The following is a 23,232-nucleotide window of genomic DNA, read 5'->3' as shown; positions in this document are numbered from 1 at the left end:
GCCAGATTTTGGTTGACGATCAGGAAAAAACTTCCTAACTGTTAGAAAGTACGACAACGGAACCAGTTACCTCGGGAGATGGTGAGTACTTCAAAGGTGGAGACCTTCAAAAGGAAACTAGATGGATATGCTTTGATCTGGATTCCTGCACCGAGCAGGGGGGTGGCTCAATGCTCTTATAGGCTCCTTCCAGCTCATTCATTCTATGATTCAGTGCTAGCTTTAATGTCTGGGCACTGGTTGACATGTATTCTTACCCTCTACAATGCAGGAATACTTTTCGGCAAGAACACTTTTCATAGCTCATATGACACTAGTTAGCAATATGCTTCCAGTTCAAGTTCCATATGTTTGTAATCATCTAAAAAACTCTAAATGGCTTGGAACCTGGATATTTGAGGGAAGACCTTTTCCTATATACACCTCCCTGATCACTACGATTTGCTGAGCAGCAAATCTTCTTTCTGTCCCGCCAGGGGGAATGATCCGCTACATCAATGGTTTCCAACTTTGGGTCCTCCAGATGTTCTTGGACTAGAACTCTCCCTCGCTCGGCTGGCCAGAATTTGTAGAAATCGTAACTCAAGAATATCTGGCAGTCCAAAGTTTGGGAGCTACTGCCTCGGAAGCTCAATTGGTGCCAACACGAATCTCACGACAGTGCCAAGATAAAACAAAGCCTTTTGGGATTATAGATCATGGTTCTAATAGCCTGTGGAGGCTTCCACGTTTTTGATGTTTTTGAAACATTGAATTGTTTTATATTGTCTATTGCACTTTATCATGAGATCCGGGCACTCTAGATGTTTAGGTCTGCGATTCGTTGAATCCCCAGCCTATTCTGTCAATGACAAAAGACCACGGAAGTTGTCGTCCGCCAAACATCTGGGATGCCAAGGGGTCCCCACCCCCGTAGTGGAATATAAAGATTTAAGATAAATAAATTTCTGTGTGACGTATTTATTTCAGATATTAATAAAGAAACAGGTAAGAGTTATAGTAGATTGACAGAGGTTTCCCATTTGTTTAGCAGTAGCCTTGGCTAAAAAGTTCTCTTAAATCGTGGTTGTTCTAAGGAAGAATGCTGGAGGGGAAAACCAAGAGAAGATTTTTGTTTGACAGGAACTATAAGCCTGGTTCTGTTAGACACCACAAATTCCCCGGCTCAGAAATACCTTCATGTTCCTTCATTGCTAGCTGGTCCCTGCACTTATTTGGGACTTGATTCCACTTAATAGATATGAGAGTCCTAGTAATGCCACAAGAAAACCGAGAAGAACATAGGAAATGTTTTCGTGCACATTATATGCTCTGCTCACTGAGCTATGTACCCTCAATGTTGAGTTCTCCATCTAACATTGGCTTCACCAGTGATGGACAATTTATGGCTCTCCAAGGTTTGCCAGACTACAACTCCCATCATTCCTCTCCACTGGCTTTGCTGACTAAGGCTGGTGGGAGAGGAAGCCCAAGGATATCTGTAAAGCTGCTATTTTGCCCATCCCTGGTCTAACCTGTACCCTGCCTCGCCCGATTGCCCAAAATCACATACAGAACACGGATATCCGCTGGGAGGTGGATTTGTCGGAGTTCTGGAGTGACGCGTGATCGACCGTACAGGTGACCTCTGCACCGTCGTCTTCTTTCCCCACGGAAAATTCGACACGGCTGGTGACGGTGAACGTCTTCCCATTGGCATCTTCTTCTACTACCAACGGTTCACCTGTTGGAAGAGACAAGGCAAGGAATATTGAGCATAATTGGGTTAACGATCTGTTCCAAAGAATCAAGCAACTGGAAGAGCCAGAAATCGCGATGCTTGCCAACAAGGACCAAGATGAAGGACTCAAGGTCATAATCAACATGTTTTGCCGTTTTAGCCAATCTCGGTCCTCTTGAGCCATTCTGGACTTGCCACTGTCTGGTTAGACCTGCCAATCAACCTCTGGCCTCTTGCATAATTGACAGATGAATTACACCTGTGGCCCAGATGTTCTTAAGGCTACAACTCCCATAAATCCTTGCCAGCACAGCAACCAGTGGAGGCTTCTGGGAGTTTTAGTCCAAGACCATCTGGGCGCCTAAGTTTGGGAACTATTGAATTAAAGGTACCTCATTTCCACCTTTTCTATTCCTTTCTTGCTTTCTAGGTAAGTTAGGGCTATGATCTAGAAACCAGATGAGCGCGATCGGTTTCAGTTTTTAGGAAGCTAATCAAGACAGAATCATATAAAGCTGCCTTCTACTAGTGGTAAACATTGATCTGTGACGCTCAGATGGCTTATAAGGGGCACATGTCTATTTAAAGGTGGGTTCATTGTTTTAGCTAGCAACAGGTTTTATTGTACTTCAGTGTGTTTTTATTATATTTATTACACAGTGTTTTTTATTGCATGCTGTGGACCGTCCAGAGAGCAAATGCACTAATGGGGTCGTCTAGAAGTGAAAAAAGATTAATAAAATAAATGAATAAAATGGAAGAATTTCTGGGGTATCGCTTGAGGGTTCCCTTCGACTGTCCATGTTCTTTCGGGGGAGGGGGGGGGGCTGCCCTTGAAAATGGCACAGAGGCTGCAGGAAGGGCAAAACACAGAAACCAGATAGTCAGGTATATCACTAAGAAGCCAAATGATACTGGTTTCAAAAGGAATGGCGGGGTCTAACACAATGCTCCTAGCTGGGGAGCTCTTGGGAGATGTAAGGCTAAAATTTACTTTGGCCACCTGGTGTGTTTATGGCTGATCATCAGGCCGAGAGTAAAAGAGAGGTACAGTGGTGCCTTGCAAGACGATGTAAATTCATTCAGCAAAAATTGCTGTTTTGCAAAAACATCGTCTTGCGAAAAGCAGTTCCCCATTGGAATGCATTGAAATCCATTTAATGCATTCCATTGGGGAAAACAGTTGTCGTCTTGCGAAAATCGCCCATAGACAAACCATTTTGCAAAGTGTGGATCAGCTGTCAAAATCGTCTCTTGCGAAAAACGGTCCTGAAAACACCCATTTTGTGAAGCGTGGATCAGCTGTCAAAATCGTCGTCTTGCGAAAAACGGTCCTGAAAAAAAGTCTTGTGAAGCACGGACCGAAACATCGTCCAGCAAAAATCACCCATAAAGAAAACGGTTTTGCGAAGCGCTATAGCGATCGCAAAAACTCATTTTCTTGGGAATAAAATGTTTTGCAAGGTAATCGTCTAGCGAGGCACCACTGTATTACGATCCTGAATGGCTATGGGTTTGGTTTTTTCAATTCAAGGGAATCCCCTCCCAGCACGAGTACTCCTAAGAGATAATGGGAACTGTAGTCCCCATGGCATCCATTTCGCACCATCACCTACTTTGCAAGGGTTTGTCACCCTTGTGCCACCGGAGGTCAGCAGCGGGCTTGCTCCCCGAAGACATACACATCAGCTTGGCTGTATCGCCATCCTTGAGAGGAGCCACGTAGCCGGAGATCTGGGGCTTCTGCGGGATTCCTGCAAAAAAAAGGAGGAAACTTGAGCACTGAGGACTAGTGACTTGCATGAAGAATTGGCGGTGGACGACAACTGTTCTAGCCTGTATGCTGCATGCCAGCAGGCCATCATCTCATTGGCTTTCCTTGCGCTTTGCAGCCTGGCTCAGAGCATCAAGGCAGCAGAAGGATCAGGCACGGAAAGAAGCTTATTTAAGCAGGCAACCTCCTGTTTATCGAGAAATGTGCTCAGCTTCCCACTTTCTTTTATGCCTGACAGTTATCCCTGTTGAAATGAAAAGTATTGGCGAGCACTCTGTCATGAAAGGCAATTCAGAGCCCTTAGCCTTCCAAAGATCTGCTCCTTCTTTCTTGATGGGACGGAGATCCAGCTGCCTGCATATTCTGACTCTCAAAGGGGAGCTGATTGCCTACAGGACTGTTACGGTGAGCCCTAGCACCCCAAAATTGGCCACGACACTCGTGGTCTTCAGGATTGGGCTCTGCCCTCCATTCCTCCTCCCTTGGCTCACCCAACACAGTGACAATGGCCTTCGCAGTCCGCACTGGCATCGTGAAGATGGAGCAGGTGTATTCTCCCTCGTCGGCCAGCGTCGCATTGTCAATACTGATGGTCAGCTCGTTGGGCGTCGACTTCTCCAGCTGGATTCTAAGGTCTCGTAATGCTAGAGGAAAGGTGAAAGTGACCGAAGGAACAGGTGTGAATATTCTGCACATTTGTAATAACCACCTCAAAAGCAGATGTTGATATGTGCTTAATGGAGAACCTGCAAAATATTTGGGGTGGGGTGGGGACCTCTGGATTTCAGTTTTTTTCATTTAAGACCACCATGTTTCTAGACCTCATGGTGGTATAAAGATCCAGAGAGAGGGGAAAGCTGCAAAAGGTAGATTCTCACTTATCAACTCCCTAGGAAATTCCATCGTGACAGCCGCCTGCCATGAGCAAGGATAGGCCATTAGAGGCAATGAAACTGTGATCTGGCAGCGTGCGTGCGGAGGGAGGCGGCGTGAAATGTGTCACAGATTCAAGAGGCCGCCCGTTCTGAAGTGACACCCTGTGACAAATGAGAGGATTAAAGCACAGATTTGTGCCAGCCATCGCCGGGGTGATTTATTTATTTCTGGATAGACTACTGTAAAGTGCTCTGTGTGGGGCAGCCCCTGAAGACTGTGTGGAAGCTTGCGCTAAGGCAGAAAGCAGCTCGAACAGCAGCCTGCCTTGTCCGTCCTGGCCCGCCCCACCCTCACAAGACGAAATCAACTTCTATTGAAATCACAGCAATTATTTTAAAATATGCACAATTATTTTAAATTAGCATCTGCAAACTGTATACAAATGCACTTAAGACGCTTCTCTTTCTTCGTGAATCCTCTACTGAGAATTTGGCAAATAAATGCCGGCTTCTTAGCAACAAGGTCTTACCTCGCTTCTCCCCAAAGTAGAGTGTCTGCTGGGCTGGATTAGACCACTGCAGTGAAGAATCGTCAGGATCTTCCACCTCACACCGGAGAATCACCTTGGATCCTGCAACAACTATTTCGTCTGACGTTGTCGGCTGGGACACTGAGGGAGGTGAAAAGAGAACAGCGCTGAGTGCTGCTGGAGAAATTGATCTGAGAGAACAGAGTTGGGGGGGGTTACTTCCACAAAGTAATCAGTTACAGTTACAGCCCCCAGCCCAAGACGTTGGTTAGCATTACAGTCCATTTTAAAGAAACAAATTTCTTTACTTTCTTGTTATTGAAAAAAATAACAAAAATAATTACTTTTAAATACATTATTAGAATGCTATAAACACTGGCTGGTAATACAAGAAAGATCACACTTTTCCTGGAACTGTCTATAAAAAGAAGTTAAGTCATGGCTCATTATATAACAGCTGTTATGTAACTTGGTTACATCTCAGTTACTGCAAAAAGGAATTTATTAGAAGTAACTATCAACATTGTAGTGCCTGGTATCAGTGAACTAAAGCAGACTGGACTGGGATGTTTTCAGTCAGGCAACTACAAAGTGCTCTACTCTGGAAATGACAAGTTCAAAAGCAATGTGGTGACTCTAAAGGCAAGGTGTATTCCAGGGAGTTAGGGGCTACCAATATAAAGTTCAACCAAATACCATATTTTTCCACGTATAAGACTATGTTTTCGTCTAAAATCTTTAGACTAAAAATTGAGGGTTGTCTTATACACGGAAGTAAGATGAAGAGAGAAAAAACAAGTGGAGGGGAAAGCAGGGATCAAAGCGATCCTGCAGTGTTTTGATCCCTTCACCCCTACACTTGCTAAGTCCCACTTAGATTTCTTAATTTTGGGTTAGAAAAGTGGGGGTGTCTTATACATGGGGGTGTCTTATACACGGAAAAATACGGTAATACTCATCACGCTTGTGGGGAAATCTATGAACATAATCAACATTCAAGTCTATGCTCCAACACCAGATGCTAAAGAAGATGAAATTGAAAGCTTTTATGCAAGCATCCTGGAGGAAATCTGATCACACACCAGAACGAGACAGGCTTATAAACATAGGTGATTGAAACGTGAAAGTAGGAAACGATGTGGAAACAAATGTTGTTGGAAAATATGGCATAGGGACCAGAAATGGAGCAGTAGAACCACTCAGAGAATTCTGTGAAGCCAACAATTTGTTTATCACAGATACACGCTTCAAGCAGATGACAAGACATGTGGATATCGCCAGATAACCAATATAGAAATCAGATAGACTATGTAACTGGAAGCAGGAGATGAAGAAGCTGTATTCTCTCTGCCAAACAACACCAGGAACATATTGTGATACTGATGCTAAATAGTTAATATCAAACATATTGCTGAAGAGCACTAAAACAATCCTAGTACCAAAATATAATTTCAGCAATATTTGTGATGAATTTAGAGTCCACATACATAAAAGATTTGCATTACTAAACTCAGTTGACTGTGAACCAGAAGAATTGTGCATTGAAATGGGAGATATTTAGTAAAAAAAAAAAAAGTAAAAAAACCCTCAATGTTTAAGGACGGGTAAGAAGCAAAAGTAAAAGATGACAAAAATAAGGCCAGAATCCTAAATGCAGCTTTTCACTGATTCTCATGTAGGGACAAAGAGAACTATTATAATGGCCAGTGTAAATTACTAGTAGGCATCCTTCAGTCTCGAGAGACTATGGTAATGTGCTCTGTATGGAGAACTTGGAACAGCGTCTACTGTGGCTGAGAAGGCCAATTCGAGAGTGACCATCCCTTCCACACTGAAGACAAATCCAATCTGTCCCCTGTCCAGCTCCCTGATTTTGCTGCTTTTGTGACTTCCTCTTTGCCTCGGCCTGCTGGGCAAGGGTCTCTTCGAATTGGGAGAGGCCGTGATGCAGTGCCTGCCTCCAGGCTGAACGCTCAGATGTCAGGTTTTCCCATCTGTTGAGGTCTATTCCTAAGGCCTTCAGATCCCGCTTGCAGATGTCCTTGTATCGCAGCTGTGGTCTCCCTCTGGGGCGCTTTCCCTGCACTAATTCTCCATACAGGAGATCCTGTACAAAAGAGGAAAAACAAGAGCTTTCTTCCAGAAGATTGAAGAAATCAAATGGAAATTTAAGTCTATATTAGGAATGCTGAAAGGCCAATAGAGAAGCACAGTATCTGACGAAAAGAAAAGAAAGAAAATGTGGAAAAGGATATTGAAGACCTATACAGAGGAGATAAAAGGATGATAGATTAATTCTAGAAAAAATAGCTCTGAAAGCTCCAGGAAGAAATGAATTACCGGGGTAGATGGGAAACCGACAGAACTGTTTCAATCCACAGAGGCTGAATCTGTCAAAATCCTAACAAGAATGTGCCAACAAATATGGAAAACAAAACAATGGCCCACAGACTGGAAATGTTGAATATACATTCCAGTCCCCAATAAAGGAGACACCACAGTAATTATAGGACTATTGCTGTCATTTCTCATGCAAGCTAAGTGATGGCCAAGTTGTTACAATAAAGTGTATTATGTTATGCTGTCAAGGATACAAAGTATATTACCTTATGAGAAATGCCTGATGTTCAAGCTGGATTCTGAAAAGGATGAAACACTCAAGATCATATTGCAAATATCCACTGGCTACTGGAGTGCACCAAATAATTTCAGAAGAAGATAGTCTATTCTTTATAAGGCCAAGCCTTTGTGTGGCTCATGAGAAGCTATGGATTGTTTTGAAAGAAAAAGGGGGTGCCTCAGCATTTGATTGTCCTGATGTGTAACTTGTATTGTATACTAGGAGCAACTGTTAGGGCATAATATGAAGAGACAGACTCGTTTCCTATAGCCAAAGAGGTCAGACATGTGCATTTTATCTCCCTATCTGTTCAACTGATTCACAGAACAGAACATACAGAAAGCTGGACCAGATTCGGATGGAGGAGTGAAAAAACATCAATGATTTCAGATATGCCGATGACACCATCTCGCTGGCAGAAAGCAGCAATGACTTGAAACAACTTTTTGTAAATTTCAGGAAGTGCCAAAGCAGGACTGTGGTTGAACATTAAGACGACCAAAATCAGGACTATAGAAGAACTGCACTACTTTAATGCTGACGGAGAAAAAATTGAAAGAGTAAACAATTTGGTATATCTTGGTTCAATCATCAGTCTAAATGGAGATCCCAGCCAAGAAATCAGAAGCAGACTGAGACTCAGAAGGGGAACAATAAAGGAAGTAGAAAAGATTATCAAGTGTAAGGATGTGTCCCTGGAGACCAAGATCATCCACACTCTCGTATTTCTGATCACCAGGTATGAGTGTGAAAGCTGGACAGTAAAGAAAGCTGAGAGGAGAACACTGTTTTGTTTAAAATTTGGTGCTAAAGAAAAGCTATGTGGATTTGCTGGGCTTCCAGAAAGATGAATAAGTGGGTCCTAGATCAAATTAAGCCTGAACGATTTGCAGAGGCAAAAATGAGGAAACTGAGGCCGTCATACTTTGGACGCATCACGAGAAGACACGATTCACAGGGGAAAGGAAATAATGCTTGGAAGTGTTGAGAGCAGCAGGAAAAGAGGACCATCAAATATGAGATGGATTGACTCCCTAAAAGAAACCACAGCCTTCTGTTTTACATGAGCCGAGCAGGGCTGTTGGGGACAAGACATTTTGGAGATGACTTGTTCACAGAGTCACCGTCAGTAGGAGGTGACCTGGCAGCACCTAACACCAATTATTGAGGGGGGGGGGCAGGAGAGAAAGAGCAACAGCCTGCTTTTAGAGCTAAACTCAACCAAGCCTGGATATTTTGTTTATTTGCCTGGGGAAAGACTTACGAGTGTGATCAGTTGGTAAGCAAGGATTGTGCCCGATGGCTTTGCTGGCACCAATCTTCCATCCATTTTGGAATCACTCCGGGCCAGCCCCATAAAGGCCTTGTTGATGGACCAAAAAAGGCCCCAACTGGGCATGGATCGGCGCGAGAGTGGAGCACCACTGCCCATTCCGCATGTGATCACTGTGAAATAGCTTGGGCTGGTCTGCACCGCAGGCAGTCCAAGACATGAGCTCTTTCCCCCTCTGATCGCACCCTTCTTTAGTTTGTTATCTGAGCTAGGATCCCCCCTTCCTCCCAGGAAGTGCACTCAAGACAGTTGCTTTGAGAAGCATGGAGAGAAAACACACGCAAAGGCCAGAATGCTCTAGGAATTTTACTCCAGGGGACGCGGAATCCTGTTAGTCATGGAGGAAGGTCTTAGGGTTGCATGCAAGATGCTCGGCTCCGGCGGCAATCAGCCAACGACTTGCTCGCTTTTTGAACTGCCTGGTTCAAGCTCTCGGGGAGCACACCTGAGATGGCAAAGCAGCCTAACCCTGCTTTGGGCCCGATCCGGATCTTTCTGGTCCAGTGGCAGGGCTCCTCGGGAAGGGATCATGTGCGGACAGTAGGATCTCTTCAAAGATCACACCCAAGGAAGCAACGCTCCCTAGTGCGATCCAACATTGCCGTTAGATCACACCCTAAGCGTGGGACCAGCTTCTTGTTAATTAGTTGTAATCGTTTGCCCTGAGATATGTGGTTTTGCTTACTCCGCAGCAAAATCCCAAGAGGATTCTGGCCAAACACTTCTCATATGAAAAGAAACCGAGTGGTTTAAAAACATATTTCGGAAAAATTACTGCATCAGAGTCATTATAAGCCGTTTTGTCATCAGTCAACAGGTTTGCCTGCAGAAATGCTTAGAGATTTTTGGTCGAAATGACTCCGAAGGTCATTTCCACTCTGTGTTCCTGTTCCAAGTGTGGAATCCACTGAAGATTCCCAGGTTTTATGCACCCTGCCAATCATTTTGAGCATCTGGCACCATCTTCCCCACAGCCCGCCTGCCCTCCCTGTGGTCCTCAGGGCAAGACGGAAAGCAGGGTCCAGCCGCAACACGCAGTATGTTATTAAGAGCAGCAAAACCTTAGAAATTGACTTTTGCTGACCCCAACCACCACCACCACCAGCACGGCCAGGCCTCGAAGCCAGAGAATCCCGCCCGTCTCCAGTTGTGGGCGTCTCCGCTAAGCACATTCCATCCCGCCTCGTTAGTTACGGGGTGGCGGGTCATGGCACTTTCCCCTGCTTTGCCCCGAGAGCCAAGGGGAGCCGTGGGGAGGAAAGAATGGCATCTGGCCGCTCTGTTGAGCCCAGTGCCTTGGCTGATGGCACCCCCCTCCCCGTATCTCTATCAGACAAGCGGCCCCTTGTCTCAGCCACGTTGCCCCCCCCCACATCTCAAAGCATGCCCTGTTGTTCAGATTTAGCACTTGGCCCTGTACAATCAGCCACACACCAGGGCATTGAAAACACTTCGCATGACGAGGCGAAACAGCTCAAGAATGCATCCGAGTGGGTGCTCTGAGGTTTCCTTCCTAACCTCTAAGGCATAAGAGTCTCAGAAGGGCCTGGCAGGATAAGACCGAAGGCCTTTTTTAATACCAACGTCCAGCTCTGGATGACGGACAGCAGGGTGCCTTTGGGAGCCCTCAAAGCCGGCCGGGAAGGAAATCTGCTCTTTTCCCTTCCCCCTGGCAAAAAAGGTACTTAAGAGATAGACTGCTTTGAAACAAGGAGGCTCCATGCCTAACTCTTGGGGCCGATAATGGACAAATAAGGGTTGCCAAGGGCACCCTACGAGGATTGACCAGATGGCTCCAGGATTGCCTCAGTATGAAAACAATAGTTTTCTCCCACTGCAGTACAGTGGTGCCTCGCATTACGACGTTAATTCGTTCCAGCAAAATTGCTGTAGAACGAAAACGTCGTAAAGCCCATAGAAACGCATTAAAATCCAGTTTATGTGTTCCTATGGGCTGGAAACTCACCGTCCAGTGAAGATCCTCCATTTTCGCTGCTTGTGCAGCGAGGAATCCGTCCCAGAAAACAGCGGGCGGCCATTTTGTTTACCCGGTGGCCATTTTGAAACCACCAATCAGCTGTTAAAAAATCATCGCTTTGCGAGAATTGGTTCCCGAAGCAGGGAACTGATCATCGCAAAGTGAAATTCCCCCATAGGGAACATCGTTTTGCGATTGCTTTTGTGATCGCAAAAACATCTACGTCAAGGAGTTTCGTCGTTAAACGGAGTGCCCGTCTTGCGGGGCACCACTGTAGTTCTGTCTGTGTGAATGGTAACAAACATGAACTTCCCGTCTTTAGTCCTACTGTTTGAATGGTAACAAACAGTAGGACTAAAGACAGGAAGTTCATTTTTGGTATGAATTCGAACTCTTGTACATTCAGACATGACAGTGCTAAACAGAAGACTGCAAAGTCATGACTTTCGGACAGCCACTCCCAGAATCTCCTTAGGCACAACCACACACCTCTAGCGGCAAGTAAGGGTTGCCAACTTTTTTCCATAAGAGGCCCCTCATCTTTAACGCACATATGGCATACCAATCCAACATTGTTTTCTTCCTAGTGAGAACAGCTGTTTCTATGCAGTTGAGTTTCAGATCAACCAAAAAAATCATTTCTGTTCACTTTATTAATTTTCACAAAGCACACATTCTGTGCGCACAGCACTTGAGGTTTTAATAATTTAAATGCAGGGAAAATGAAAATGTTGAAAAGAGAAACTAACTAAAGCCTATTGCTATATTCCAAAGAGACTCCGTTTCAGGTTTTTTGTTTGTTTGTTTTTCCCCCTCCCTCCGGCAGCCTGTCTCTTGTCATCTGTGTGTCTGCATTTGCAACGTTTTGTTGAAACATCCCCTGCGTGAATTGCTGGCGCTGTCATTCTTTATGGCTTTTGCTCCCTCTTTGCAGCTGAGCCCCGGGGTCAGAGGGTCAAAGCATCAGGAGTTTTTTGATCAGCAAGGCCAATGAGGTCATCTACCCATCCCTGGCTTTTTTTTTCATTCTGCCTGAACGTAGCTGTAATCCTCAGAGTAAAAAAAAGGGGGGGGATATATGTTGTGCGGTAGAAGGCTCACTGGAAAAGACAATCAAGCTAGAAAAAGTGGAAGGCGCTAGGAGAAGAGGAGGAATGAACATGAGGTGGATCAGTCCACTAAAGGAAGCCATGACCTTCCACCTTCCTTCCTTCCTCCCCCCCAAGAGATGAGCAGGAACTCATGACTGTTGATGACAGGAACTAGTATCCTGTTTCCTACTCTGGAGCAGAAGGAAAGGCACAGAAACACGCCTCCTGCCTAGGCAACCTCACTGTCATACAGTGGTACCTTGCTTTACGATTGCCCCACATTACGACAAAACCACATTACGACTATCTTTTTGCAATCGCAATTGCAATCGCAAAACGATGGTCTGAATGGGTTTTTTTCGCTTTGCAATGCGAACCGATTCTTCGCATAACGACGATTTTGCTCCAGCTGATCAGCAGTTTCAAAATGGCCACCAGGTAAATAAAATGGCTCCCCGCTGCTTTCTGGGACGGATTCCTCGCAAGACAGCCACCAAAAATGGCCGCCCTATGGAGGATCTTCCCTGGACAGTAAGTTTCCAGCCCATTGAAAAACACTGAATGGGTTTCAACGCATTTCAAGGGGCTTTTTATTGTCGCATTACAACGTTTCATTCTACAGCTGGAACGAATTAACTTCGTAATGCAAGGCACCACTGTACATCCAATTGCGGGACTGACTGATCTTGCAGCTAGTGTAAGAACAGGCATGGAACAGGAAACCAGCTGGAGAAGGGAAGGAACAATCTTGGAATTCTTTGTGTAATGAAATTCTAGTCAAGATCTTTGAAAAGTCATTCATTCAAAGGATGACCAGAAGGGACTTCTTAAAGGAGGACTCTAGTCCTACAGAAGAATGGATTCACCCCCCTAGGCTGCCCTTCGGAGCCACAGTCTATGGCCAATGTTAGTCTCCCACTTGACTTTGGAACTCCCTGCCACTGGAGGCCAGGCTGGCCCCATCTTGGCTGTCCTTGCGCAAGCAGGCCGAGGCCTTGCTCTTCAGGCAGGCTTTTCCTTAATGACTGGTGGCCTGAGAGTGCTTTATAAAAGGATGATTTTGCCTTGGCATGTGTTCTTGTTGTTTTTCTCTACTATTTTAGTGTAGTGTTTGTTCATTTTAAAACACTGGCATGCGTATTGTTTTTCAACATTTAAACATTGCCTTGTACTGATGTAAGCCGCCTTGGGAGAAAGGCAGGGTGAAATATTTTAAACAAGTAAATAAAATAAATCACGTACTGGGACATTCTGAGGTCGTTCATGTACCTCCACAGGGTGGAGGCAGAACAAGCAATAAAAATAATTAAAAGGGGGGGAAGTACAATAAATGGGCCATACACCAAGAGTGTAGTGATTGACCTAGACAGATGTTGTCTTTCTTCCGTTCTTCCTTCCTTCAGATCCAAGGCAGCTCATGAATGAGACTGCAAAACGTAGAAGTCTGGTATCTTCTTTCACTGGCCCTTCTCTGTCCTTGTCTATGATGTGTTTTGACCTCTCTGTTAATAACCTCTATGGTTATTAAGCATGAATAACAAGGATGGTCTGCAGAAATCATTTTAGCTATAGATATATAGTAGGGACGTGGTGGCGCTGCGGGATAAACCGCAGAAGCCTCTGTGCTGCAGGGTCAGAAGACCAGCCGTCGTAAGATCGAATCCACGCGGCGGAGTGAGCTCCCATCGCTTTGTCCCGGCTCCTCGCCAACCTAGCAGTTCAAAAGCATGTAAAAATGCGAGTAGATAAATAGGTACCACCTCGGTGGGAAGGTAAAAAACGGTGCTCCCTAGTCATGCTGGCCACGTGACCACGGAAACTGTCTTCGGACAAGCACGGGCTCTACGGCTTGAAAAAACGGGATGAGCACCGCCCCCTAGAGTCGGACACGACCGGACTAAAAATGTCAAGGGGAACCTTTACCTTTACCTATATTTATTGCATCAGCAAATAGGGTGAGGAAAGGAAAAGCTTGAGAGGATTAGGCTGGGCTAGGGTCAGTCAAGACAGGTTTTTGATGGCTCTTTTAAAAACATTAAAGAAAAGGGATGTTTCCCTCCCAGCCGTAGCATATGGTTGTGAACTATTCTGTTGCAATGCAATTATTATTATTTTTTTTGGTGGTGGCTCAATCTTGGACTGGGCAGTTCAGATCCATTAGCTTTACAAAAGCTTTGCTCCTGCTGGAACTCTAAATGGCAAGGAAGGATTCGCTGAGACAGATCAACGCAGGCACAAGTATGTTTGCCCTCTCCTTTGGAAATGTTGGACTTTCTGTCATGGTTGGATTCTGCGTTTTCCATGGTCGCCACGTCCCACCAGTCTTGCTCCTGCTAAGGGATCCAGCAGCCTCTCCCGCTAGCTTTTTATAAAACCGATCACAAAACTACAATTCCAAGGGGGTATAACTCTTAGAATTACGGTGCTGGAATGGCCATGATCCATGCTGGCTGGGGAGTTCTGGGAGTTGTAGTCCAGGGGCTTTGCAGCCCTGGGCATCTGGAGAGTGTCTGGTCAGGAAAGGCTGATGTGCGGTCCTTGATAAATCCATTTTTCTAAGTGTTAAAGCCTGCAGTCTGAAGGAATTAATTTCTTAACTGGAACTTTAGAAAAGGAATTTGAAAAATTATCTCTCGGCGATAACTGTTAAAATATGAGCAGGATGAGGAGAGAGACAGGCATGCACAGAGCGCGTCACACTTTTCAGGTCAAGGGGAGACAGCAAGAGTGGCCCAAAATTACTCAATGAGGTTTCTGGTTAAATATTGATTCAAACTCCGGTCTGCTAAGCCCCAGCCCAAAAATCTAACTACTAGACCCATTGCTTTGGCGAAACAGAGAGCCTTCCTTTGCTAGATGACGGTACTATTAACAGAGCACACTGTGAAAAAGATTGATCCCAATTTATTCACAACAATGTCAGTTTCATCAGCCTTGAAAGGTCTGTGCATGACACTCTGTTGGTAGGTATTCTGTAAATATTTAGCTCTATTTATTTGAATTATTCACCGTAGGATAATATCAAATAAGGCTGGGGGAAGCAATACAAATTGAGTATTATGATTATATCAAGTAAGACGGAGCTGAATAGCTGTAATTTAAGTTGATTTAGCTGTAAATGCCGTGATTCAGCACATTTATCAGGTTACACAAGAATGGGAAAATCTGTCAGTTTCACTCGCATTGTTTAGTTGCTTTCAGTTTGTTTGTTGTTTTAAAGAATCTCTGGCTTAAATCCGATTGGTGGACCCATTCAGAGTAGACAAGCTGAATCAACCGGATTGACAGAAGCGTTGATTTCCCTTTCAGCAGCCGATGAAGTGGATCTTCTTTGGTTGAGAAGATTTTGGTTTCTGTTGGAGATACACACTTTGCCAGCGTTGGCGAGGACTGGCCGGTGCCTACCTGCCATGTAGGTGTTAAAGGTGAGCAGCTCTTGGGGGTGGGCAGGAGGAGGGAGAACAGGCAATCCAAGCTTGACCGGATTTGATCAACTCAAAAGAACGGAATGCTTGAATTCATAGGGGTTTAAAGCCAGCCAATTAAAAGATAAGCGAACCAGGTTCTGGCCCTGGATGGCAAATCCATTAGTTTTGATTTCTCTCATATTTTTCTTTTTCTAGAAATGCAGTAGCAGCATCTGTTACTAGCACTGATCTGTTGTAGGCCTGACCCAACATTTGTTCATGGAGGCGTTGAATCTGGGCTTAAACTTTGCCTCCAAGGAGAGTTTAGTCTCAACCGCTCTCCATGGTGCTGAACTTACTTATGGGACTAGCGCGCTCAAGAATCCTGGATTGTGCAGCTAAATACTGCACTAAAACCCAAGGTACATTCCCTGCCCCCTCAAGAATTTGGGGTCCCTACCTGCCCTGAGGGTCTTGCGTACGGCACCAGGATGGCCTTGCCCGGCTGGAGAGGGGTAAGTGACACCCACCTTAACTTATATCTGTAGCCCTTTCTGCCATCGCTATTGGATTCGGTGGCATATTCCTGAAATTTAATAGTCAGTGGTTTAAAGAAGCTATGTTTCTCCTTTAAACCAAAGTGAGCCAGAAGTCTGTATCTTGTTTTAAAGGACCACTGCAATCCAAGATAGATAGATAGATAGATAGATAGATAGATAGATAGATAGATAGATAGAGAGAGAGAGAGAGAGAGAGAGAGAGAGAGAGAGAGAGAGAGAGAGAGAGAGAGAGAGAGAGAGAGAGAGATGGTAATCCTGGGGAAAACTGGACCATAGACACCCTTAACATGCCCATCCCTGAAATGGATGCATCTGGCCTTTATATATAAGGTTATTTTTTATTGCAGATTCTGGTTTTGACTTCTTGTGTGTAATACTGTCTCATCTCTGCAGTTCGGGGAGTGGTGGAAATGAATGTTACAGAACGGAGCACCCACACGGTTGGAAAAACAGCCTACATCTGAAACCACAAACGCACCCCATCCACAAGTGTTCTCTCAAAGAGAACCCAGGATTTCTTTTGTTTCTGCTGTCAGGTCTCTTCCAACCCCCAAGCATGCTCTCTGGTTGCCATGGAAAAGAATTGATCGTCTTATGTGAAAATCCCCCACCCCGAATGGTCTTGTCATGTCCGTGGCCTCTGGGCTGTCAGCGTTCTTCACTGGGACCCAAGCGGGGACACCAGCCAGAAGCGGGAGGGTGGGGTGTATTCTCACAAACTGGGTCATGGCAGAGCAATCTGACCCACCCGGGGTGCCTTGTGGGTCCGGATTTGACCAGTTTTTTGCAGGCAGTCACGGAGTGTGGCTTGTCCAGGAATTCAGGTCTGCGTCTGTGTAGGAATCTGTTATGCTTCCGTTTAATTTAGTCCCATTCCCTGAGGGTATGTACGGAGGAAAAAAATATCCCATGGGAGAAATTTTAGAGGCATGCTTTACAAGCAGGTGTTAAAAAACTCCCAATCTATAGTAGAAATGAGCTTGCCTTTCCAGAATTTCAAATTATGGGTGTTCAATGCTTCCCCCTTGGAATTGAACTGAAGCTCCCCCTCTGCCACAGATTCAGGGTCATGTGCAAGGAGCAGACTTTTGAAATCAAAAGAAACAATCCTAATTAACAGATCAGGAGATTTGTCTGGATCCAGTTTATGAGATTTGAACCAGCTGCAAGACTCGTAAGAGTGCCAAATCCCCAAAGGACTAGAAATTGGAGAGCCCATTTCCTGCTTTACAAAAGGGACATAAAGCCTTCTGCTCTTTCCAGTACACATCACCTCTAGTCAAAAAGAACCACATGGCATTGCTGTGGGGCACAGGTGGCTGGCTGGTGAGGGGGGGGAGTGCTTTCTTCCAAGCATGGTCAATTTACTTATTATTGTAGTGCATACAAGATGTACTGAGTTGTACTTTTGCACATTATGGTTGAAATCCTGATGTGCCACTCTGCACATGCTTCGGGGATTTATTTATTGATTTATTCAATTTATATATTACCCATCTGTCCAATGGGCCACATAGAAATTCCATCCATCCATCCATCCATCCATCCATCCATCCATCCATCCATCCATCCATCCATCCATCCATCCATCCATCCATCCATCCATCCATCCATCCATCCATCCATCCATCCATCCATCCGGGTATCCATGAAATGGAGCAGCAGGATTTCCAACACTTTCTAAATTATTTGCACTTCCCTCTATACAGTTTAGGTTTATTCTTTTTTACTTTCCTTTGTAGGTTTTTTTAAAAAACCGAGAAAAAGAGAAAGATTCCACTTCAACATTCATGTGCATTAGGGAAAGACAAATATTCACAAGCATTTTGGGATATGATTTCTCATTTAATGGAGACCCTTTTTCCAAGCAGTTTTTCCTGCTTTATATCTTTTTATGACGCTCTGCTCCCTGGCTTACACATTTTGTTTTTCTGCTACGTACTAAAAGGTGGGACTAAAATGTAAATGGACGCATTCCTCTTCCAGAAATGGGAACGGATTCCCCATCTGCTCCTTTTTATTCTGAATGGGGAAAAAATGCCCCCCGAGATTTTGTTCCAGTTGAAGCATTTGCTCTGGGAAGTATAAATCCAGGTGGCTCATATTGTAATGCGGATCAAAATGGGAAAGGATTTTCTTTCCTGCTTCATCGGAATTTACTCAGGATCTGCCGCCCTTTGTAAAACTCAAAAGGGGCAGAAAACAAAACTGAGGAATTCCCCCAAGCTGAATTACAGATCACTGGTTCCAATTCATATAATCGGAATAATCAGGCCTTCCCTCCAGCCAATTCTTGATTTTCTTTTTCTTAATTTCCCTATTTTTATTTCATTGTCGTTGTTTTGTATCATTTTGTATTTGTTTGTGTTTTTATTGTCTGATTTTATATTGGAAGCCACCTAGAGTGGTCCGGTGGTCAAGATAGGCGGGATATAAATCAAATAAATAAATAAATAAATACATAAATAAATACATAAATAAATAAATAAAATAACTCCCTAATAAAATCCCCTGCTTTGTGGAGCCCCGCCCCCTTCCTTTGCATATCTCCACCCCCCAGGGATGTGGTGGCGCTGTGGGCTAAACCGCAGAAGCCTGTGCTGCAGGGTCAGAAGACCAGCAGTCGTAAGATCGAATCCACACGACGGAGTGAGCGCCCGTCGCTTGTCCCAGCTCCCACCTATCTAGCAGTTCAAAATCATGCAAATGCAAGTAGATAAATAGGGACCACCTCGGTGGGAAGGTAACAGTGTTCCGTGTCTAAGTCGCACTGGCCATGTGACCACGGAAGACTGTCTTCGGACAAAACGCTGGCTCTATGGCTTGGAAACGGGGATGAGCACCGCCCCCTAGAGTCGAACACGACTGGACAAAAAATTGTCAAGGGGAACCTTTACCTTTACCTTTACCCCCCAATTATGATCTACTAATACACCAAATCCATTCGCTGAGCATTGATTCCTAAGCACCTCTTGCAACTCCAGCAACACACGAGGAGGAGGGACCGGCAGGCTTGGGAGTACCCAATGTTTTGGAAGAACAGCAGAATTCTTCAGATGAAAATCATCTGTTAAGGACTACACATGCCCAGTGACCACAGGTTCTCTCTTGCAGGGGCTCAGAAATCCAGTGGGAGGCTGCAACGGTGTCCCCTGGCAGAAGACGTGGCCAGCTGGCCTAGGAGTGCGTCTACTCCCTTTCCGAAGCCTTCGAAATCCACGACCACTCCCACATCAAAGCTTCCTGATATTCTGTCTGGAAGACCTTGTCAGCCGGCTGCTTGCCTTTCACTCGCAAGCCCAGCACGCATACCAATTAAAACCGCGTTCTCGGCATGCGGTGCACAGCCAACTGGAGGAAAAGGGGCCCCCCATAACGAGCATCTCCTTTATTGCATGCGCTCCCGCCCTGCTGCACTCGCGCCTTGCCTCCACTCTTCACTCGTTTCAATATTTCTCCTAATAAAGACAATAAAACCGACGCCTTCCCTCTCTCCCCTCACCCCTAACCCCCTCGGGGAAGGGAAGAGTGGAAATATTCAGTCTCATTTTGAAGATGGAGAGCAACTGTCTGCTCAGGTAGGTGAGAGCACCAGAGAGAGAGAGAGAGAGAGAGACAACAATAATGGATTCATGAAGACGGCTATTGCTGTGGGGTGTCTTTGTTCTGTTTGCGAGAAGATGGGTGGCAGTGAGACATACAAAGAAGAAGTGAGCATTAGCTTCGGCAGAGGCCCAAATATGTAATCAAACTCTGCGCTAGCTTCGACAAAGGCCCAAACTAGTAAGAGAACCAGCCCAACTTGGGGGAGAAATTGTGTGGGGCCCAAATCAAAATATATCAAGTACTGGAGAAAAGTGAAGAGAATTTCGATTGATGACGATCTGGGACAGGGAGCATCAACTTGGCGTGGAATTCAAATTCTGGGCACAAACCTATTTGGTCTACCTGTGTGTTTTCTTTTTTAAAGGTGCCTATGATGCAGGGTCAGAAGACCAGCAGTCGTAAGATCAAATCCACCCAACGGAGTGAGCTCCCGTCACTTGTCCCAGCTCCTGCCAACCTAGCAGTTCGAAAGCATGTAAATACGAGTAGATAAATAGGGACCACCTCGGTGGGAAGGTCATGGTGTTCCGTGTCTAGTCACACTGGCCACGTGACCACGGAAACTATCTTTGGACGAACACTGGCTCTATGGGTTGGAAATGGAGATGAGTACCATGCCCTAGAGTCGGACACGACTGGACTAAATGTCAAGGGGAACCTTTATCTATGATGCAATCCCCTATCTGAAACTTGACAAGTGTACTTCCTTTGGGGGAATTTATCATGCCTCCACATTTAGCAAACCTCATTACAAAAACAAAACAGCTAAAGCCTGCTCGGTTTTCAATGCAAGTCAACTTATGGGCCTTGGAAGAGGTGTGTAAATATGTGAGAATTCCCCAAGCAGCTATATCGTCCAGAAGCACCAATCAGCAGATCTCTAAAAGTTACGGATCGGTAGGGGACCTAACATGGCATCTGAATAATCAGGATACATCCCAAACGTTGGAGCATCTGTGCACAGCTGTGAGACTATGCGTTTGTCTCTGATCCACTCCAGCATTTGGAGGTGGGTCGACTCCAACTTTAGGGTTTCAAGATTAGGGAGAGTCAACACTGCTGTGCACGAGGATATTACCTTGATGGAGAGCCAGCACGCTATGCACTCCAGAAAGAAAAGGCCATACATGTCCCTCTTCTAGAAGGAAAAGACAAGAGGGGGAAGAAATAGCAGCAGCAAAAATTGAATATTCAAGGTAATAATTATGTGCCATCAAATCAATCTTAACTTATGGTGACTTGTTTCAGAGTTTTCTTGGTAGAGAATACACATCAGTGATTTACCCTTCCCTTCCTCTAGGGGCGCTGTGGGACTCTGCAGCTTGCCCAAGGCCACCCAGGCTGGCTCTTCTCCCAGGAGGCAAAGAAGGGAATCGAACTCCCAACTACTGGCTCTACAGCTGGTTACCTAAACTACCAAGTTATTCAGTCAACATTCAGGGTATAGGAGCAGCATTAGCCATCCTTATTATTACATCCAACCCGAGTCTTTTCTGAAAAATTCGGAGAGACAATTTGTCAGAAACAAATACAGTGGTGCCTCGCATAGCGATGTTAATCGGTGCGGCAAAAATCGCCGCTAACCGAATACATCGCTATATGTTTTTTAAAACCCCACTGAAACGCATTGAAACCCCTTCAATGTGTTCCAATGGGGTAAAAACTTACCTTTAAGCAAAAATCCTCCATACAGCAGCCATTTTCACTGCCCTGTAAGCGAGGAATCTGTCCCAAAAAAGAGCTGTCGGCCATTTTTTTCTGGCGGCCATTTTGGAACCGCTGATCAGTTGTTGGAAAAAATCGCTATGCGAAAATCGGTAAGCGAAACAGCTTACCGATCATCGCAAAGTGATTTTTCCCATTCAAAACATCGTTATGTGATCGCTTTTGCGATCGCAAAAACAAAATCGCTAGGCGATTTTGTTGTTAAATGGGGTGCTCATTAAGCGAGGCACCACTGTACCTGTTTTTGCAGAAAGCAACTGAAAAGCAGACATCCCATTTGAAAGTGGGCTAGCGGGTAGGGCGTTGGGGGAGCTGAAATCCGAGCTCGGTGGCTGGGGATGCTAGGAGTTGTAGTACTAAAAGAAGTAATGTTTTTAAGCTCTGGGGAAGGTGCCAGAGGCTTGGCTTTCAAAGTCACTCAGCCGGCTGAAGGCCGAATGGAGGATGCGCCTCGCTTACGGGATGAGAGCGAGAGCTATAATGAGGTGAGCCGGGAGAGATGGACCTGGAAGAAGGGAAGGAGACCCATGAGAAAGGAGGAGGGTGGGGTTAAACAAGTCACAATTAGTGCCGTAAAGGAGGGGCAGATCAATACAAGGAGGGGCTGCCCTTGGGGATCAGAGGTGTGGAAAAAATACCCCGAGTGTCAGGGAGAGATTCCGTGAAGGAGAAAGGGGTGCCATCCAGTGCCAAAACAGAAGGGTGCCTGGGAGTGTCTGTATTTTTCCCCCCTAAAGGCAGCCAAGAAAGTCTTAGTGCTTGATGGGCGAAAATAATGGCCGAGCGCTCTTTCTGTTGCTGTTATTCTTTGCTAGAGCCATGTAAAGCAAACCAACCATAGAGAGATAAAACAAAAAACGATCTACCGAAAGGCAATACATTTTTAAGAAAGGAAGCGTGCCGCCAAAATCAGGCAAAGCTGCCGTTTGTAGTCCCCTTTGAAAACCATCGGGGACACCCCCCCAAAAAAGAAGGCCTTAAATGGTGCAAGGGGTGCACTGGACCCTGAGCAACCCCTGCCCCCCCAAATCTCAGAGGGCTGCCCCACCCTTTAAAATCTCTCCCATGTTTTCTTTTGGCTTTACGTCCCTCGTCGAGCCTCCTTTGGAGTTGCCCCTGAACCAGTTATGACAATTTTTTTGTTGTTTCTCGAAAGACCATTGGGAGGAAAATGATCTCATCAAGCGAACAAGCATTTACGAGGTGGCCCAAAGTGGAGCACGTTTGATACGGATGTCGCCCATAAGTCCGAATTTGCACACCCAAACCTAGCACAGACGTAGATCTGCTAGCAAATGTTGACCCACCTTTTGGCTTTCTTGATAGAGCCTATTTCAGAATACCAACCCTTGGCCGAGACAGCTGATGATGAGTGCTGATGAAAGTTGCATTCCAGCCCTATCTGAGAGGCCACCTCCTTCCTCTAGCCCTGATTCTCCCTCTACCAGCCATATATATATGTCCATTTCTTTTTTTTAAAAAAAAATCACTGTATGCCTGCAATCTGAATGCAATTTGAATGCACAGCTTCTCTGATAAGCCCACCCTCTTTTCCTTGTGTGGGCACACCGGACAGGGCTGGAGGGTGTGTGTGTGAAAATCCTGCCAGCTGATTCCACCCTGCCCCACCGGCAAATGGCTTCAGAGATTCCGTTTGTGCTGCTGAGAAATTGGAAGATCTTCTCCAATATGGGAGGCAGAGAGAGAGAGAGAGCGAGCATTTAAAAAAAATGCCAGCGCAGAACTGAAGAAAGGCATCGCAATGCATCTGGCTTCAGATGCCGGGAGAGGCCTGGAAAGGAGTCCCGCCGGAGGCGATGGCTGCCAGGACCTGCTAGCAGGAGATAACAGCTGGCCAGACAAGAAAAGTGAGCCGAGCGGGGAGGCTGGAGCAGCGCCAAACGCCAACCCCCCCCCCAAGGGCTCGGACTGTAACGCGGCAAGAGATGAGCTCCCACATCCCCAGGCAACTGAGCAGAGAGACTCTCTTCCATGGCGAGACAAAGAGGAATG

The 23,232-nt window shown here is 45.5% G+C and overlaps 1 protein-coding gene across 1 annotated transcript in view; it reads right to left on the bottom strand.

Annotated features, from left to right (window-relative positions):
• Positions 1–23,232, bottom strand: part of CADM3 (cell adhesion molecule 3) — a 115,116-nt gene that overhangs the window by 11,565 nt on the left and 80,319 nt on the right. Inside the window, exons 2-5 of the mRNA XM_072984247.2 lie at positions 4,900–5,040; positions 3,986–4,138; positions 3,337–3,474; positions 1,553–1,723 (exon numbers count right to left, since the gene is read on the bottom strand). Of these exons, the coding sequence (XP_072840348.1) occupies positions 1,553–1,723; positions 3,337–3,474; positions 3,986–4,138; positions 4,900–5,040 (603 nt within the window). The remainder of the gene's footprint in view (positions 1–1,552; positions 1,724–3,336; positions 3,475–3,985; positions 4,139–4,899; positions 5,041–23,232) is intronic.

The sequence above is a fragment of the Pogona vitticeps genome, chromosome 15 (genome assembly GCF_051106095.1).
Source record: "Pogona vitticeps strain Pit_001003342236 chromosome 15, PviZW2.1, whole genome shotgun sequence".
Classification (NCBI taxonomy): Eukaryota; Metazoa; Chordata; class Lepidosauria; order Squamata; family Agamidae; genus Pogona; species Pogona vitticeps.
The sequence above is the reverse complement of the archived record's forward strand: the minus strand, read 5'-3'. Positions and strand labels throughout refer to the sequence as shown.